Source organism: Lichenostomus cassidix, unplaced genomic scaffold (assembly GCF_008360975.1).
Source record: "Lichenostomus cassidix isolate B80296 unplaced genomic scaffold, HeHo_3.0 HiC_scaffold_605, whole genome shotgun sequence".
In the NCBI taxonomy this organism is placed as follows: domain Eukaryota; kingdom Metazoa; phylum Chordata; class Aves; order Passeriformes; family Meliphagidae; genus Lichenostomus; species Lichenostomus cassidix.
This window is the reverse complement of record NW_028147697.1, coordinates 1-19372: the sequence shown is the minus strand read 5'-3', so window position 1 is coordinate 19372 and position 19372 is coordinate 1. Positions and strand designations below refer to the sequence as shown.

General features: G+C 50.0%; 1 protein-coding gene across 2 annotated transcripts; it reads left to right on the top strand.

Moving 5' to 3' along the window:
- Positions 1-1355: 1355 nt before the first annotated feature.
- Positions 1356-12672, top strand: LOC146420929 (max-interacting protein 1-like). Of its 2 annotated transcripts, none has more exons than XM_085047877.1 (2): positions 1356-1698; positions 12317-12672. In XM_085047877.1, exons 1-2 carry the CDS (start codon positions 1503-1505, stop codon positions 12655-12657), a joined length of 537 nt encoding a protein of 178 aa, XP_084904003.1. In that variant the 5' UTR covers positions 1356-1502; the 3' UTR covers positions 12658-12672. The 2 variants fall into 2 exon arrangements, with proteins under 2 accessions (XP_084904003.1, XP_084904004.1); XM_085047878.1 differs by lacking the exon at positions 1356-1698 and adding an exon at positions 11110-11602.
- Positions 12673-19372: the final 6700 nt, after the last annotated feature.

Sequence of the window (19372 nt, the reverse complement as noted above, 5' to 3'; positions counted from 1 at the left end):
GTGACCGACGAAATCCTGCAGCCATGCGTCCCAAAAATAGCCTGCTGGCCCCCAGCAATTGGGAGCCGCGGGGATTTCATTGCATGCGCTGCAGTTTGGGGCACCGTCCCCTCTCAGATGATTCAGGTCCCCGTGATGCTGCGGGCTCCAGGTACCAATTAACACTTACTAATACAGCACCTCTAAACGCCACCACGACCTCTCTTCTCTGCAGCCAGTTCCGGTCCCTGGGAGGCCGGTGAGCCCGGCGAGACCCACGGAGCCCCACGGCAGCCAGGAGTGAGCAGGTCCCCACGCCCCAGCACATCGCCGGGGCGATGCTTCTCCCCAGCCGCTCCCACGGGGCTGCTCAATAGAGCCAGACCAGCCCGACCGGCCGGGCAGGAGCGGAGTTTTGTGCTGCAAACGTAGCTCCGTGCTTCAGGTGTTGCTGTCACGGATGGAAGGGGAACCAGGAGGGTGTTGGAGGTCACTGGCTGCCAGCTTGGTGACAGTGGAGTCCACTCCTCCTACCCCCTCAAAATTCATGGACCCGAGATTGTAAACGACTTCTGGAAGTGCAAATCCTTGCCCTTCCCCTCAGTCTGGGTCAGGTCCTGTGCTCGCTCCCCCGGGCGCAGCTGCTCTTTCTCGCCTCCCTGACTGCAAAACAAGGGGAAAACAAGCTGTAGTGTGCCCGGCCCTGACCCCATGTCTGCAGGGATGGCCATGGAGGGGGCGAGGGACGCTGGTGCATCCCTTGCCTGCTCTCCGCCTTTGAATTACTTTGGAAAAAATAATTTATTAGTTGCTTTTAGAGTCTGAACCCAGAGAGAGCTTTCTGGGGGGCAATGCTTAATAGAAGAGGAGGAATTTGACATTAAGCCGCTGGTGCTTCATGCCGAAGGGCCGCTTTGGAGTTCGGGGCTGTGCCGGCAGTGCTGACCCCATCGCCCCCAGGGCTGGGCGCAGCATGGGCTCCCCAGCCCGCCTGCCACGCTGGGTCCCTGATCAGGGACAGACCCGCGGGCAGTGGCGGGAGGTGACACAGGGTGACAGGAGGCAGGGCAGGCCCGGCTGTGCCTCAGAGTCCTGGCGTCTGGTGCAGCTGGGCCCCCACCGCTACACCGGCACGGCCACTGTCACCATCCCCGGGGGCGCGGTGCCACAGCCGCCACAACCGGCGCCCCTTTACCAAGGGGTCGCTCCCCGCTGCGGAGCTGCAGCACACCCCGGGGCTACCGAGCGGCGACCCGCCGGTCTCCCCGCCCCGGGACAAGCCCGGCCCTGCCCCGCCGGCTGCCCCCCCGCTCCGGGCGCCGCGCAGCCGCCGGCGCTCGCACTCCGCAGGCGCGGCCGGGCCGGGCCGCCCCGCCGGGGCGCGGGGGGGGCGGGACGGCGGCGGCCCGTGGGGCGACACAGCGGCGGGGCGGGCGGCGGCAGCGCTGGGACCGCGGCGGCCGCCGGGCTCGCCGGCAGACGGACGGACTGACGGACGGAGCACGGCGGGGAGGCGGCGGGGCATGGGGAAGCGCGGCCGGCCGCGGAGGGAGCCGCGGAGCGAGCCGCGGAGCGCAGGGGCGGCCGGCGGGGCCCGGTGCCCCCTCGGGGACATCTGCAACACGAGCCCCGCGGCGGGCATGGACACCTTCCTCTACAACGTGCAGGTGCTGCTGGAGGCCGCCAGCTACCTGGAGCGGATCGAGAAGGAGAATAAAAGTAAGTGCGGGCTGGCGGCCGCGGCTGTGCGTGTGCGTGACCGCGGGGCGGACAAGGGGGGTAAAATAAATAGCCCAAACTTTCGGCTGGCTGCAGGGGCCGGCGACGCAGTGACAAAGGGCGCCGGGGCCGGCCTGCACCCCCCGCGGCAGAGGCGTGCGTGCGACCCCCTCTGCCACCGGGGAGACCGGGCCCGGGGGGAAAGTTTGGGATGGAGAGTGCAGCGGCGCGGGGAGCGGGGGCGCCTCTCCGGTTCTCGGGGAGAGCGGGCTCGGGGGCGCACCGAGCGGGGCCGGGGGGGTGGCGGGCCCCGCGCGGAGCCAGAGCCGGTGGCGGAGCCGGAGCGGCGGGGGAGGAGGCGATGACACGTCCCCGCTCCCCCCGCCGGGGCATGGGCAGAGTCACGTAGGCAAGTGGCAGCGCTCGCCAGGTAGCCGGCGGGGAGGAGAGGGCAGGGCAGAGCAGTGCAGGGCAGGGCGAGAGTCCGGTGCGGGGCGGTAGCCAGCCGCGCCGCTAGCCTCCTGCTCCGCGGGCGCGGAGGGTTCGCGTAGCTCGCGGCTTTCCCGTGCGGAGCGGTCTCCCGAGCGGGCGCTCGGGCCGCGAGGGACAGCGGCACCGCGGGGGAAGAAGCGCTCTGGGAACAAAGAGGCGGCCGTGGCCCGCGGCGGAGCGCGGCCGCGGACCCCGCGCAGTGGCGGAGCGCACTCCCGCGGCGCTGCGCCCGGCGCGCCCCGCCCCCGCGGGCGGACACATGGTTCGCACATGGAGCCAGCGCGCCGCGCTCATTGGCCGCCGCCTGCCGGGGGCGGGGCCGCGCCTGCCGCTCAGCCAATGCGCGGCGCCGGGGTCCCCCCGTGTGACGTCACGCGTTGCCGAGCGGAGCGGGCGCGGAGCGGAGCGGGCCGGGGGGGCGCGGGGCTGGGGGGGCTCAGGGCCAGGGGGGCTAAGGGCCAGGGGGGCTAAGGGCCAGGGGGCTTCTGGCTCCGGGAACCTGCGAGCCCGGGGCTGTCACTGCAAACCCTGCCCGGAGCCCCGGGCTCTGCTCCGCCACCGCCACTTTGCCCTTGTTTTCCTCGCGTTTCTCTGTTATTCTTTGTTTTAGTCTTATTTTGTAAGATTTCCTACTTTTATTTTTAATTCAGTTTTTTATTCTTTCTTTTTTTTTTTTTTTCTCTGCCCTCCTCGGTTTTCTGTTTGGGTTTTTTCCCCCCTTTTTCCCTCCTCTTCCCAGTCATGTGCTGCGTTTTCTTTTCCATTTAACTTTACAAAGGGATCAGCGAGTCCCTCACCGCACGTCTCCATCGCACTGTCACCCTTTCCTCGCCGTTCGTCCCCTACGGCAGCTGTAGGTCCCATACAGGTGACGATATAGGGTGCCCTTGTTCTGCGGTGAACGCTGCGTGCACGCAGCCTAACAGGGAAAGGGATCCCACTGCGGAGAAGCTGCTCTGCCGCTAAAGCTGCAGGCAGAAACCCTTGTTCTTTGCTCGCCCAGAATCCAGGCTGCTTTTCTGTTTTTGAAAGTTGAGTTAATACTGGGGTGAGATTTTTTTTCTAATGTTCTAATTGTTGTTTCGTAATGAATCTGCAAAGCCAAGTGTCTGAGGAGCTGAGCTGCACCACGAGCAGCAGCTGCAAGCAGGAAAATGACAGGAGACACCAGCAAGAACTGGGTTTGCATGTGAAAACAGCAGCACCCCTGGTTTGGAAATCGAGTGTGAGACCACTGGTTTGGGTTTGTTTTTTTCTCAATGAGCGCTCTTGTTGTGAAGGGGAACTGTCAAAATCATGGAGTGTTTTTCAGGGGAAGTGGGATAGAATTTTCCTTGCTGTTGAGATGGATAGTATCTGATCTTTTATACGCTCCATTTAAAAATGCATCATTTTATATGGTTCATTGTTTGGAACTGGAAAATGAGTAGGACAGCAGGATACAGGATTTTTTATTGCTAGATTTAGAAAAGGGGTGTTTTAATCTAAACAACTCCATTTCTGAATACTTGTTTTCACTGAAGCTTTCACTGGTAATCGTGGAGATCATAATGCTGAAAATCATCACTTTTATTAGGCAATTCTGCGAAACCTTTCAATATTTTAATTTGCAATCAGGACATTTTAGGGTGAAAAGTCCCGTTTAACCAAAGGTTCAGCTAGTGAACGTGCTGTTCAGAACGTCACCGTCATAAACCAGGCAGCTTTTACATGTTGCTCCCAAACAAAGAAAAATGCTGCTGGGATTGGAAAACAATCTCTGAGCATTACTGGCCCTATCTAAACTAAGGAACAGCTGCAGAAGCGGGAGGGTTATATCCCAATGTATATACATCTCCTTTCTGGGAAGGGATTTGCATGCAGAGCTCAGGTTATTGCACCAAGAGAATGCTGTGCCCTTTTCATCTGCCAGAGCAGGAGTGATTTTTCAGTGCACCCAGTGCTGGCAGCCTGGCAAAGACGTTACTAATGGCTGGTCACTCCTCATTACAGTCTCTGACCTAACAATTAGCCATAACAGGGGAGATGAGCTAAAAAAGTTTGGTGATGGAGACTGGCAGACTCAGTTGTAGTCAGACTTGGTGCTTTCCTGCTTCCTGCGGAATGCCCAGGTCATTTGACCACGGTGTTACGCAGGGCTGTAATGAGCTATTTTGGTGTTACTCCCATCAGGAAGGTGGCTGAGTCACAGCCCTGTTGTGCCAGGTGCTGTACACGCAGGGGAGTGACAGTGCCCTGCCCCAAGGAAGCAGTCTTAAAAAAACAGAGGTGACAGGTAGATGTTTGTCTCCTCCTGGCCAGGATGGGTGACAGGGACAGAGCCGTGTAAAGCACCAGAATGGTGGTTGGGATCAGCATCATAGTGGTGTGGAAGCTGAAGGGCTTCGTTAGCCAAAGGAAGGAATTTAAGGAAGGGCTATTAAGGCTCTGAGAACTCAAGTGGTTTTCCTCATAGTTTCATGATTTCTGATAAACCACGCTCAGTGTCCTCATTTGTTCTTCCACGCCTTTGGTGGCTGTGCCGCGTTATTCACCTTTTCAAAACACTGTCCTCAGCAGGAGCAGTTGCTGTGTGGTAGAGGGGCCCCCTGAGAGGTGGACACAACCTCTTCTGTTGTGAATCCAAATGCTTGGATATCCCACAGTGTGCGTGTCACACCTTATGGTGATAGAGGAGCAGCTACAAGGGTCTTCTCAGCCCTCAAAACACACCTACCCTTGTTTGCAGGTCAGTGGAGCCTTCCATGTCTAGGGCAGGACTTTCAGATAAGGCAGGAGTTTCTGACCTGCTTGAAGCTCAGAAAAAAATAAGGATATGATGATGATTTACATTTATAGGTCCCACATCCTATCGTTGTGGTCATGAATAATAGCAGAGGGGCCGTGGGTTGGCTGGGTGGTGTGGAAACAGAACCACAGGGCAGAGAGCCATGGAGCAGGGTAGGATGAACTGTCAGGGCTATGGCAGAGGGAAACACTGCTCAGGAGTGGCCTCTATAGTAGTCACTTACCTTTTAAAACACTGGAATAAAAATTACCTGTGTTACAGTATGGTGACAGAAGGTTAGAGTCCTGTTATCAGACTTCTTGGGTAAGCTGGAGTATTTTCACTGCTGAAATATAACTGAATTATTTTTCCAGTTGAGCTTCTGGCAGTGAATAACAGTGCTGCCTGCCTTCTTGCTGCAGTTCTCATGGTGAGACCACAAAATCCAGTCCCAACACACATTGCTAGCTGACATGTACAGGTTTCCAAATGACCTGTTTCTAGAAATTTAAGCTTGGTATCCAAGGAATAGAAACGTCACATGAAAAAAAAGTTACAGTGGCTGTTTTCAGAAATTAGAGTTGTGCCGAGGGCAGCTATGTTGGTGTATCTGTAACCTCTGCAAATGCCACTTCATGAATAAGCATGGCTGAAAATCTGTAGCAGCTGAAATACTGGAATTTGGAAGATTTCTTTTAGAGGTACCCGGAGTAAACTCAGCTGAGGTTTAGTGTGTGTCAAGCATCCCCTTTGTGTGCGTGGACTCATGTTTTTGTCAGTAGGAGTTGCATAAACACATGATGAATCCTTCGGATACGATGACTTATCTGTAATAGACATGGTGTGTAATACATTCTGATCTCACTACAGATACAGACCTGTGTTGCCATATCCTCTTCCAAAGCATGAAGGCAATCAAGTCACTGTAAAAGGGGTGACAAGTTCACAAGTCTAATAGAGGCGTGCATGCATGGGACAGTGGACTTTGGCCCCTCACAAGAGACAGCTAGATCTTCAAGTGCTGGCTATGTTTATTGATCTTCTGACCAGGAATAACAAATGGGTGATCTTAGATTTGTCCTTTGCTCCTGAATAATTCTCTCTGAGGGAGAGGACAACTGAACCTTGAGGATGAGCTAACAGTATCTCCATCATGTGGCTCCTTCCATTGTTTATGTGCTCTTTAGAGTCCTTTTTGACAAACCAAAGCAATATCAGAACCCTGTAATTAGCAGAGGGCAGAAGAAGCCGAGACTGCCTTTGGTCTGTGTGCAGAGCTCCCACTGAATCAATGAGAGCTGAACACGTGGCTCAAGGTCACTGTAGATGGTCTTATAATGATGTGATATATAGAGCAGTGTGGGACCCCCTTATTTATACATTTTTCATCCAGCTCACAATAAACCCCTTTCATTCCTCCTGGTTCATGACCTGGCCATAGTGATTCATGAGTTAGCCACTTCCAGGTTGGGTTATTTTGACTCACGCTGTTTGGACCTCAGCATAAAATTCAGAAGGAAGCCACAGCAGGAGAAATGATAGGGCAGAGGTAAAACCATGGGACTGTGCCAGAAGTACTGCTGAGAACTGATCACATCCCTTGTCAGCAAGGCATCCTGAGAGCTGGCAGAGAAGCACCTTCTGCTGCTGGCTGAAGAACCCTACCTTGTTATTTAGCTGAAGGACTCTATATATTTTTTTCTTATGGGAACTCCTCTTAATTTTGCAGCTGGATCAGTTGATTTAATCGAAGTCACAGAGTAAGCCACTGACTTAGTATAAATTGGAGCACAGCACAGGTCTGAAAACAGAGCACATCTCCTGGATAGAAGGAGCAAGTAGCTCAAAGAGCCAGTAGACCTGTGGCTTTTACCTTCCTGATTGACAGAGCTTGGTCTTTGTATCAGAGTCTGTGCTTTGTTCCTGGTCAAACTCTTGGATATCCCAGTGGTTTGGTTCTGAGAAATGTCTGTCCTCAGTGGTGGATGGGTTCCAGATACCAGTGGGAGTGCTGAAAGGGATTATCTGATGCCTTGCAAAAGCATGAACCTCCCAGATAAGAAATGAGGCCACGTCCTATGGGCACTTGTAGGTCCCTTAGTGAAGGTATTGCAAGCCTTGGAAGGGAGTTGAGTAGGTGGGACTTGGGTTGTTCTCCAGTCTGCTGCTGCAAGTCCTGCAATAAAGAGCTGTTACAGTCATGACTACAAGAACAGAGATCTGGTTGTTACAGTGCATGCTGATATGTTGTTCAGATGTCGTTCCCCTCACTAGAGAAACAAGAGTGATATGGATCTGCTGCTCCCAGGAATTTGGGGAATCAGTGAATCTTTGCACGGTTTTGAGAGTGTCAGAAAATGGTTCCTACTGGGGATCTCTGTTTCATGCTTTGATTGCAGGTGTTAGATTTCAAGGATTAGAAAACAATATTAAGAGTTTGGAGGGTTTGTCTGAAGGTGGGCAAAGGAAGCTCTTATGACTGTTGCCATCTTGATGTTCCTCCCAGCAGGTGCAGAGGGTTGATGATAGGAGGATTTTAGCAAAAGCCAAATACGGAATGGAAAACAAGACAGCTTAGCCAAAGAGATTGCCCTTATTGAAAATAACTTCCACGTTGCAAAGCATTGTGCTGTTTCTGAGTTTTGTGTTCAAAGCAGAGGGTTGGGCATCTTGATTTGTGAGACGTGTTCCTGTTCCACCTCTGGCTTAGGGTGTGTCTTCATGTGAGCAATTATGCTGCTTACACCTCAGTTTCCCTTCCTGCAGAGTGAAAAGAAAACAGCTCAAGTCATTTCGGGTTTGAGAAGCTTAAAACATTACTTTCTGGAAAGCTCTTAGAAAATTTCCCTGATGGAAGTTGCTAGTTTAATGCAAGTGATGGTGATGTTGATAAAAACCAGATCGCATCTGTTGCACTTGATGAAAATAGTACAGCAGCATTTCAGATGTAAATATTAATTGATTTCTGCACTGCAGATTTCTTCTTGGATATTTAAATTATTGCTAAGGAGGAGGGAAAGGCTATCAGGGAGATTAACAAATCCGTTATTAAGGCTGGAAATGGAGGGTTGCCGAAGTGCCATTTAATAAAATGTAAAAAGCCCCTTTCTAAAGGGCGAAGCAGCAGAACACACAATGAAAGTGAATCACAGCTGCCAGAAGGGATGCCAAGCAGCAAGCACTTATAATCAGAAAACTGTACTTACAGATCATTCGGAGCCACTAAATTAAATGATCTCATTCTCTCCTAAAATACTCTTCCTTTAGCCCCTCCCCAGTGTTGCCTGTGGATTGCTCAACCACATTTAAAATCCGACTTTGGGGGCTTTTTGGTCAGCAGTTGAATGGCATTGGGCCTCTTCATGCTATTCACTTTCCACCCACTTTTGTTTCTGTCACATACAACTCTGGTATTTTGCAGGCTGACCTGCCCACACGAGCACTTGGGATGGCAACTGCAAGATTTTGCAGATCTGCTGTGGCTCCATGGTTGACTTGCCTCTTCTTTAGGGCTCCTTCTTTGGGGAAATGTCCCACAGTTTATTCCCAAATTTGTCTTTGTTTCGGACATTTTTTTTTTTTTTCTAATTGTAAGTTGTTTACTTCAGAAACAAAGACTTGGAAGCTGAGCTGAAGTGTAAATGCAAGAGCTGATCCTACATTATTTCATGCAGAACTGATCCTGCTGTTACTTCATTCCAGGGCTGATTTAATTCACCATGTGTATTAGGGTCCCCCTCATTCATACTCTCTTGTTTTGTGTCTTTTACTCTACCTTCATGAGGCTAACACTGTGATATGCTCCTAACCTACCCCTTCATTTTCCAGCCATGACTTTCCCTATTTAATCCCTAGAGTGGGCCACATATCTCCCCATGTGCCATCAGAAAAACTAGTGGCAGAGGATGCTGGCAAGAGCATGTTTTGCAGTGATTTTGGGACTTCATCACGAGTTTGAAGGTTGGAATTGTGGGGTTTGGGTTTTTTAATGTTTAATATTGCTAATCCTGAGAGGTAAATGGCTCCCTGGTTTTGGAGGTAGGTTAGACGAAGCAGTTAGAGCCCAGAAATGCTCTTCTGTTAATCTCACTGTTGTGATGTCTGTGTACCTGTGTCCTTTTCCCTAATCCAAGATATTATGAGTAGTCCTTGAGACCACTCAAATTCGAAATTTTCCATGCGCTTTTAACATTCTCCTCGATGGGCAGTTTCCAGTGTCGAAACAGGAGGTGGGGAGAGGCAATACTTCCTTCTCTGAGTTCTCCCCCAGACAGAGCCAGTCTTTACCCATGCTGTGGTCGGGCTGGTGTAGGTGTATGAGCAGAGGCTGTCCTGTCCGAGCAAGGGCTGGGACTGGCTTTTCCAGAATGAGGGAGGGATGTCCCTGGAGGTGTCCCAGCTTAAGAGAAACAAAACAAATCAACCCCTACAGATTCGGAGATGAAGAGGTCTGTGTAAGGACTGAATAGTGATATTATTTTTACCTCCATCAGCTGCAAGCCTGCAGTTTTCTAAGGAAACCTCAGAAACGGAGAATCAGCAAATTGCGTGTAGAGAAAAGTTAGCTACCCTGAATCCACTTTTTTCAGGCCTTCTCAAGTTGAGTACTGGCAACTCTTGCAACTCCCTCATGAGTCTCATGATACTTTGTGTTCTGCCTAAAGCCCTTGCTAGCAGACACAAGCCATTAATTGAGAATCTCTGCTTTTCTATTTTTTTTTTTCAAGGTACTTCTCCATCTCCTATTCTGATGGAGGAATGCTCGCAAATGTAACCAGTCGTGGCCTAAAGGTTCAGAAAATAACCCCAGTTAGAACTACAAAACAGGCTTTGGAGGGTTTCTAAGTCAGAATCAGTTTGAGATTCAGATTTTTACTATGAATGATTTGATTCTGATCTTGAGTGTTCTCTGAGTGTGTGCTTTTTGAGTAAGTCAAATATTTTATAGACTGGTATCATGCAATTATGCTACCAGATTTTTAAGTTCCATTCCAGCCAGTGTTGAAGTTGCTAAAATTCAGGGTCATAGAAGTGATCCAGGGGTTTCTACCTACATGAAAATCAGGATGTAAATACATTAACAAAATTCTTAAAAGAGTGATCATACTGTAAGGTGTGTGCCAGCATATGGTAAAATGTTGAGATGGTCACTGTTGTTCCTTGTTAATGTGCTGCTTCAAGTACAGTGAGTTTGCTGTCTGTGGTATCTGTTGTCTATGCTCTCAAAGGCTCTGTGCACGTTGAAAAATGGGTCTTGCTCCTCAGCCTCCCATGAAAAACAATGTATCAGTCACTCCAGGTGGGAATTCCTGGCACTTTGTCTTTGGTTACATCTCCACAGGTGAGATGTATAAAATTTCCACACTGTGGCTTTGTCTTTTGTAGCCTCTCTGCTTTATCCTTACCACAGCCCTGTCAGTTCCATGGGGGTGGGCATGGAGCCATGGTCTGGAGTGCTGTGTCCACTTCTGGGCTCCTCACTTCAAGGGAGACATGGAGCTCCTAGAGCAGGTCCAGTGAAGGACTAGATTTGGTCAGGGGACTGGAGCATCTCTCCTGCGAGGAAAGGCTGAGGGAACTGGGCCTGTTCAGCCTCAAGAAGAGATGGCTGAGAGGGGAATTCCCCAATGTCTGTCAGTATCTGCAGGAAGGTGTCAGAGGTTGGACCAGGCTCTGCTTGGGGGTGCCCAGCAATGGGACAGGCAGCAGCAGGCAGAAACTGATACAGGAACTTCCACCTGAGTACGAGGAAGAACTTTACTGTGCAAGTAACTAAACTCTGGCACAGATTGCCCAGAGAGGCTGTGGAGTCTCCCTCACTGGAGATATTCCAGAGCCATCTGGATGCAGTGCTGTACAGCCCGCTCTGGGCTGACCCTGCTCCAGCAGGGAGGTTAACCCACTGTGGTCCCTCCCTCCCACCCTGCCCCACTCTGATTCTGTGACCTGACCACCTCCACCTCGGCGTCCGGCTGGGCACGGAGCCACCACCTCAGCCGTGGGACACAGAGCCATCGCCCCGGCAGGGTCGCGCGTGTGTCGCTGCCCCCGCCACGCTCCGGCCGTGCCTCGGTGCTCCCGGGAACTGCATTTCCCAGCCCGCCCCGCTCCGCTCCGCTCCGCCCGCCCGTGAGCGCCGGGCAGAGGTAAACAAAGTGCTGCGAGGCGGCGGGCGGGGCGGCGGCCGGAGGGGCCGGTCCCGCCGCGGGGCTGCCGGGCCGAGGGGCCGCGGCTGGGATCCTGGCAGGGCCCGGCGTGAGGGGCGATCCGGGCTGGCCGCGGGGGCAGCGCTCGGCGGGGCGGTGCGGACGGGGCTGGGGCAGGAATAGCGCTCGCCGCTCCCCGGCGGGAGCATCCCGGAGCGGCTCCTTCCTCCGGCATTTCCTCGCGTGTTCCCTCGCCGCCCCTCGCCCTCCCAGCAGAGCCGCTCCCCGGGACGGGGTGACGAGGCCCGGGCAGTGGGCAGAGACGGCGATCCCCGGCGCCTCTCCACCGCAGCCGCCCCCGTCTCCAGCGGGGAAGCCGGGAGCGTGGGGGCGGAGGGCGGCCCGGGGCTGCGGAGCCCCCCGGCCATGGAGCAGGTCCAGATGATCAACATCCAGCGGCTGCTGGAGGCGGCCGAGTACCTGGAGCGAAGGGAGAGAGGTAATGGGGGGAGGATGGGTGCCGTCTGTGAGGGTAGGGGGGCTGGGGTCAGAGCCCCGCCGAGGGGCAGAGTGACCCCGGGGAAGGAAGGGATCAGAGCTTGTGTTTGCCGATGGGATGTGGTGGTGAATTCCCGACGGTGAGGGGCTGGATGAGGGATAGTGCTGGTGAGTCCTCCTGGAGGTGGTGGGTGAGGTGGAAGGGTTTTGCAGAGTGGGGGAGATTGACGTGGATGTGGTTTCTGGAAGGAAGAGGGGGGATTGGTGTGAAAGTTTTCCACTGGGCAGGAGGGATGGAGGTGGGTGGCTCTGGCTCGGCAGAGACGTCAGTGGCACAGTGAAATACATCTGGTTTGCCTGGTTCAGATGGGCAGGAGGAGAGAGACGAGGCACTCTCTGGACTGTCATGGGGTTTTTTTTATATTTTAAGTGTGTGAGTGGTGGTCCATCCTCCAGGGTTGGCAGAGACTTTATACTTCCCTTCCTCCTTGTCTCCACCTCCCAGTCCACTTCCCTTTGAATATATCCTCAGTCATTTCCCTGAGCTGTTCTGGTTAAAGGCCTCCCCAGCTAGGCCGACGGGTTAGTGGTGAGGCCTGCCTGCTGACTTCTTTCTTTTTTTTTTCCTTTTTTTTTCTTTTTTCCTTTTTCCTTTTGTTTTTGTTTGTTTGCTTTGTTTTTGTTTTTAACGCCCTGCCTGTTGATTCTCTTGCAGAGTGCGAACATGGCTATGCCTCGACCTTCCCCTCAGTTCCAAGCCCTGGACTACAAGAGCCAAAGCCCACGCGGAGGCTGAGCCGGGCACGGAAATACAGCGGCAGTGGCAGCATTGCCAGTATTGCCACTAGGTATGACGTGGGCAGCACAGCACAGGGGGCAGGAGCAGGGGTGAAGCTGCAGAAAAAAGCTGGAGGCAGCGCAGAGAAACTTGCTCTCTGGGGAAAATGGGAAGAGTCTGAGCAGCTAGAGGGATTCGGAGCTGGGGCACACAAGTGCAGTGCCCATTCTGGATCCTTAGCACTGGAAGCAGAGGGGACACAGGGGAGCTGGGTCTGAAGTGGCACTGCCAGCTGACACCGTGCCAAGGCTCAGATGCTGCAGAGGGAAGTGGAATAGGGAGATCTGTTCATAAGGTTTAGGGAGGAGGTAGGCAATAGCTATTCCCATTATATACAGCTGATGTCTTTCCAACCCAGAAATCACTGCTTTTAAGGGATAGTGCATGTGCAGCCTGGGTGCTTTGGGATTGTAATGACAGGCATGATTCGAAGCAAGGAAATGTTTTGAAATGGATCCCCTACAACAAATGGGAGAGAGGGAGATGACTGACTGTAATGCACAGCATGTTAAAAATTCAGTTCAGGAAAACGGAGCTGTCTTTCAGTCTGCCTTTCAGGGCAGTGGGATTTCCCAGCTTTTGATAGCTTGGTAATTGTAGAACTCCATGGTTTTGACACTTCTCCTATTATACAATGCCATGTTTCTTAAATCTAGAAGAGTCAATAGGATTAAGCCTATCACTTGGTGCTGTAGTTGCATCTTCCTCTTCCTGCTCATTTTTGTTCTTTTTATTTTTGTTTGCTACTTTCTGTAGATTTGTTCAGACCTTGTTGAGACCTTCTGGGGTAAAGAAAGTCCAGAAACATAAAGTATGCCTTTGAAAAGACATTTGCAAGCTTGCTTTTACTGCAGCAGGGCCTGTGCAATCCATAAAATGGTGGCAGGTGGCTCAGGTGATTAAGGCTTTCTTAAGGCCATTGGGAAGGACCTGTAAAGGCCTAAGGGAAAGGTGCCTTTGCTTGCAGTGATTCTGCTTCGGCAGCACCTGATAATAAAGGTTGTTTGAAGCGATGTCAGGACACCTTGCTGTGGGGAAGTTTTCTTCATCAGGATCAGCACATCTTGAGCTCTTTGTATGCTGAATGTTTGTATTTGCTTCCCTACTTCATCCAGCCTCTCCTCATTTGAGGGCAGTTGTAGCTCTTCACTGTTTATCATGAACCAAAGTCCCCAGTCCTGTGACTTTGTATTGGGAAATGATGGCAAACGCTGAATTGAGGTCGGCATTTTTCCCTCTAGGTTTCCCACATACTATTTTTCCATCCCACACCTCTTTGTCTCAAAGGCCTTTGTCATGGCAACCTGCCCTTCTCCAGAGGAGGGCTGGAAGCACATCCCCCTCAGGAACTCCTTAGCACTGAATCCAGCAGGCTGTAGGCTGCAGAGGGATGCAGAGCACTCCTTGTCCCTGGGGCCTGGGTGCTCAGCAGGCCCTGCCAGCACAGAGCCTCAGGCACAGCTCTCCTGGGGCAGCTCTGTGCTGACACCAGCCCGCTGGGCCCTTGGGCATGACAGGCTGAATACGTTCATGTGGGGGGAAAGGCAACAGAGAAGCAGAAAAGGTACTTTCTAGTCTTACTTAAAACCTTCTTTATACAGGAAATACTGAGGCCAAATTGAATCTTTAGAGTGAGAGTGTGGTTACTCAGCCTGTTGCCTCCTGTGCTTGTTTCAGCCTCAGGGAGTGACCAGTGTCGGGTTTGCTCCAGGCAGAGACCAGAGTGGGTCTTTTTGAGAGCTCAGACCTTACATGCACGGTTGGAAATGGAAGTTCCTTTTAGCACAAGTCGTAGCAGCTTGCACTTGCTGTAGGAGATGGCAGGCCTTCCAGATGGCTGAAGTGCCGGGAAGTGACAACTGTGAAGTTTAGGGTGCCTCCAAATTTACTGCAGTGTCTTTTGTGTGATGCTGAGTATAGCATCAGCCTTGTTTAAGGAAGGCTCTGTATCATCTCTTCCTGTTAAAATCAAAGGGGCAATTCAGTAAGTTCTGTCTGGTAGAGTTGGAATGGACTTTGAATTAAATATCAAGTCCTTGATGAGGAACAAAACTTACATTTCATGTGTGGACAAGAGATTTTCTTAGATTGCTTTTTTCTCAAAATGTTTAATTAGTGTAGAGAAATTATGGATTTAGGTCTCACCCAGATCTTGTAATTTAACAGCCTCCTATCAAAATGTCTCTCAAGCAACCTTGGTAAAGTGCCAGTTTTTTATTTATGCACTTTTACAAATTGGCACGTGTACATTGTTGATGGTCTTTATTGAACCAAATAATCCATGATTTTGTGGTGCAGGGTATTTATGAAGCCTAGCTGCTTGTTTGATTCATGGTTTAAATCCAAGTATTTCCCTTCAGCATTTGCAGTCCAGACATGACAGCTATTTCCTCCCAACAGGCTCTGTGCTGTCATTGCACAAACACCCAGAAAGTTCTCAGGAGCAGACAGCCCAACTCTGGATGGCAGTGGTGGAGCAAATCTTACACTTACAGAACTATGGTAGTCTCACAGTCCCAGCAAAATAATTCTTTTCTACCCCATACAGAGGTGTGCAGATAAGAGCGAAAACATTGCTTCATGATTTCCAATTCATATGATGCAATTTTAAAGAAGGATGTTGTCATTCAGGTTCTCTTTTCCTTTGCTGTCTCAGTTGTGCAACCAACAGCATGGAGATTGCTGCAGAGGGCTGCCCTCTGCAATCATTATCTACATGAATGCAGTGTTTTCTGTAGGTATTTGAAAGACCTAGTGACTTTGACTTAAAACATGAATATGTTTAAAAATACATTTTTGATTTTGTGGGGGATATTTTGGTATGGAAAATTACCCACCTGCAGAAAATAAATGGAGAATCACGGTCATTGTGACGTGGTATTTATAATAGAAAAGGGACACTTTTTAAACAAATCCTACTTAACACATAGATTAAAGCAAAACACCATGCAAATCAATTAGCCAACATGTATTGCATTTCAATTGAATATTGCCTCTTTTAATTTGCTCTTGACAAAAGTATCTTCTGGTTTTTGGAATGGGATGAAAAATGAGCAGAGGTTTGTTGCAGCACGTGGTATCACTTACTTAATGTTACTTTCTTCTGAAGATGTTTCTCAGGCAGAAGCTGAGATCTGAAGGCTTGCTAGAGAAGTGAAGTAGCCTGTGCTGGGAGTGCAGTTCTGTGGTACATTAATTTGCACTCAGTGTCACTGGAAACTGCTCTCGTGGACCCTACATATGCAGTTCTAATAGACCCAATTATTTGAAAGGTTCATTATAGTTAGTTTGGATTAGCCTGGTTTGATATTTATACATTTTGGAAAATAATTGAGAAGACTTTTTAATCAATTTAAATCAACGTGTCAGCAGGAATTAAAATAAACAGTAGGGTTGCTAAATGATTTTCCCCCCAATAATACCATCAATTTAATGAATTTAAGATTTATAACAAAATCCGAAATTACACTTCAATATTAGATTGTTGTTTCTGTTTTGTTTTTATTTAGACTCTCAGGCATGTAGAAAAGCCTGTTATTTTTTGGTCTAGTCCTGGGGAAATACTGAGCATCCTCCCAGCAGCACTGGGAGCCTTCAGCTCTCCCAGGAGGCCCATGTTGTTAAGGGCTCTCAAGGAATCTATTGCTTGGTTCCATGGGGGAGGGTTTGATCTCTATCCAGCTTCTTTTCCCTTTCATTTTCCTCTCTTCCCATTATCCTCCCTTGTGTCTGAGGCCACTTCCCAAGGGCCTTTCAAACACCTACAGTCTGGTAGCAGGTTGCTTGCAGAGCTTGGAGTCAGCAACTGTAATGAGTATGGTAAATCGTTTTCGACATGTTATCTTGGAAATCTGGGTGTCTGCACTTCTTTGCCCTTCTGGCTGTTTTACTGATGCAGCTTCTTATTTTCTCTGTTGTTACACTTTCCTCTGCCCCATATGAAACTTTTTTCCCCACACTTCTAAGTCCCATCACTTGGTTTTTGTGCCAAATCTTCTCTGTAGGCCTTCACTCTCATCTTTTGAAACTCTCTTTTGAGGGTAGGTATGGGGACTGTGCTGCTGAAACCCTCATATATTCTTGGCTTTAAGCTTGATTTACTCACAGTGTCCCAGAGCAAGGACTGAGGGGTGGGTGGGTAGGTGTGCATTAGGTACCTCATGTGCCTTAGGTGATGGCTTTGTGTGGCACAGGTTCATCAGCATGGGTGCAGAAGCTGAAAGGATGTTGCTGCAAGTGTAGCTGCAAGTCAGCCTTGGCAAGTGCACAGGAAAGCTGATTTACCACAGCAGCAGTGCTGTGCAGCTGTACCTCGCTGTGCAGGGGAGGAGTAGGGGGGTTGGTGAATACTGCATAGTTTTAATATATTATATCTCTTCTGTCAAAGGAGGTTTCCTCCCTCTGCCCCCCCATTGTGCTGCTGACGGTGTACCTGGCAATTTTCAGTCCTTCCTAGAGCCTCTGGAGTTAGGACAGTCCTATAATTATGATTTTATTGGGGGAGAGGGTGTGCAGGTGGCTCAATAGTTTGCCTGTCTTGTGTAAGGAATTCCTGAAAGAGCAGATCACTGTGTTGATCTACTTTCCTGCACAAAGCCCCTACCCCTGTCTTCATGTCCCAGAGAACTGGTCCCTGAGAGTTTTTGTCTACAGCTTTCCTGCTTCTTAGGCTCTCTCTGTTGTTACTTGTTTCTGGATGATATTTTGTTTATTTGCTTGTTAGTTTTGGGTTGTTTTTTTTTAATCCTCTTGCACTGGATCACACCTCACTCTACAGCTAGTGGGAGTTGAGTTTTGACTCGCTGTGTGTAGGTGGGTTAGAATCTGGCCCTTGTGTAATATGGGGGAGATAGAGGCTGCTTTCTGCCTCAAGCCTTGTAGTGCCAGGAAGCTCTATTCATGGCTCAGGACCTGGCTTTGCTTCATAGAGTACAAATCCACACGTGTAGAACAGAGAATGTGTGAGATCTGCTGTGCCATATTTTTAGTTATGCTTCATTTTGATGATGTACAAACAGTGTGGTTAGTATCTGGAATCTCCATCTTGCTGTTGAAACTTTGTCTAGAAGCACTTGGAGACAGAATCTTGCCTCCCAGTAGAAGGTATACCTGAATATGCTGGTTAGTTTTTCAACAAAGGAAAGCTGGACAAAGCTGAGCTGTTAAGGATTGATTCTCTTAGAGCTGTTGAGGGAGACTGGCCAGCAGTATTGAGTATACTTAGGTATCTGCATAACTTCTTTTTGAGAAAGCATAATGACAGTTTAGGTGTTGGGTTGGGAAACTGGCTTGCTGGTCCATGCACAGGAGGTAAATCACCCCATGTGCAAATCCCACTGTCTTTGTAGGTTTGTATTGAGATGCTCAGAGCAGGCTCTCAAGGCAGGACTGTATTCACATAACTGTTCAGCCTCAGCACATCCCCTCTGCCCATTTGGTGTCATTTTTCCCAGTGCAATCTGCAAGTACAGATAAGCAACTCCTGGTGATGCTGGAGTTTCTGAACCTGCCAGCACTATGTTGTGTGAAATCCTGCCAAAATTTGGAAAATAAAAAAAGTACCCCACGTAGGTGAGGTTTTGTATGCAGTGTCTTCTCAGTGGTGCTTTGCTTTGCAGTACGACTGACAGGTTACCAGGGAAAACACAGAAAGTGGGGTGAGCCCAGCAAATGGCATGAGAAGCATAAATCACACTCCCTGGTGAGGAATGAGGCCTCCAAAAGTGCAGGAGCTGATGAGGCAATTTCCATGGGGAAACCCACTGTGTTCCTCTTTGTCACCCTGTTTATTTTGTAACCCTCCAAGGGAGAAGATCCTGCAGAGCTGCAGTTCCTGTTTTCCTTTGTGTGTTAGCTGTGTAGCCCTGCATAGGGGTATCTGAGTAGCAGGGAGTCAATGCAGAAACCCACAATTCTGGGCTCAGTTTGTACCTTATACCTTCAGTAGTTGTAAAATGTAATTTGTATTCTCTTTAGCCTATCCAAGTTGTGCAAAGAGGCCTTTGTGTAAACTAGAAGTAGGCCCAGTTGATTTTATCTGCAACAGAACTGTAATTCTCTGCTGCAGCATCTGTCTGCTGTGAAGTGTCACTATCTGTGGCTGAAGGCTCATGATCCCTTTGTCCTCCCAGATTTGGGGGAATCCTCTACAGGAGTGTGCTGTTGTGCAGCAGTGGGAGTTAGTCAGGGCTCGTGCTGTTGGTGTTGCAGCACTGCCCAGTTAGAACTGTGCTGCAGCTGCTGTAGGCTGATTTGCATCGCTGATCACAGTGCTGGTGTGATGGCAGGAAACTTCAGATTTTGGTTCTTATGTTCTCAGGGTCTTTTCAAATGTGAAGGTTCTTAGATCCAGCCCCTTGAGAAATTTAGTGTCCTGGGGTGGTGGGGAGGATGTTTGGGCCAAACCTGGTCATCTGTTCCTGCAATTCTCTTATTTTCTCTTCCCATTGTATTCAGTGTAAAGGCAATTCTCTGATTTAAAGTCATATTCCTTCTTTGTCAGGTGTTTTGGTTTTTTTCCCATCTTGGCACATTTGTATCCTGTTTATATCCTCTCTGTGTAATGCTTCATCCACAACACATGCAGGGATTTATCCTTCATGCTTTTGTTTAACCTGATCTGGTGCTGTGCTCGGCAGTGAATTGGTTGTCACCTGTAGTGTTGTTTCCATCTGCTCCCATTTGTAGGTAAGACTTACTTTTTCCTTTCTTGCTCCTGATTGAGCTTTCAAATCCATTTCTATTTCTGACCCAAACAGACTGGTCAATGTCCTGCTGCTGAGTTAATTGTCTTGCTTGTTGGAGTTCCTGCTGTTCATCATCTCCTGCTCCCTCCTGACAAACTTCTGCCCAAATTCAAAGACTGGCTGCTATTTGTTCTCCTCCTGAGAGTGTTGGCTCCTACTCCCTACCTTCTTTGAACCAACAAAGATA

Bases quoted from the DNA above. Each gene is read 5' to 3' on its own strand.
- LOC146420929 (XM_085047877.1), top strand. From the start codon at position 1,503: ATGGGGAAGCGCGGCCGGCCGCGGAGGGAGCCGCGGAGCGAGCCGCGG. The intron at 1,699-12,316 runs GTAAGTGCGGGC...ATTCTCTTGCAG, and splicing joins GATCGAGAAGGAGAATAAAA to AGTGCGAACATGGCTATGCC.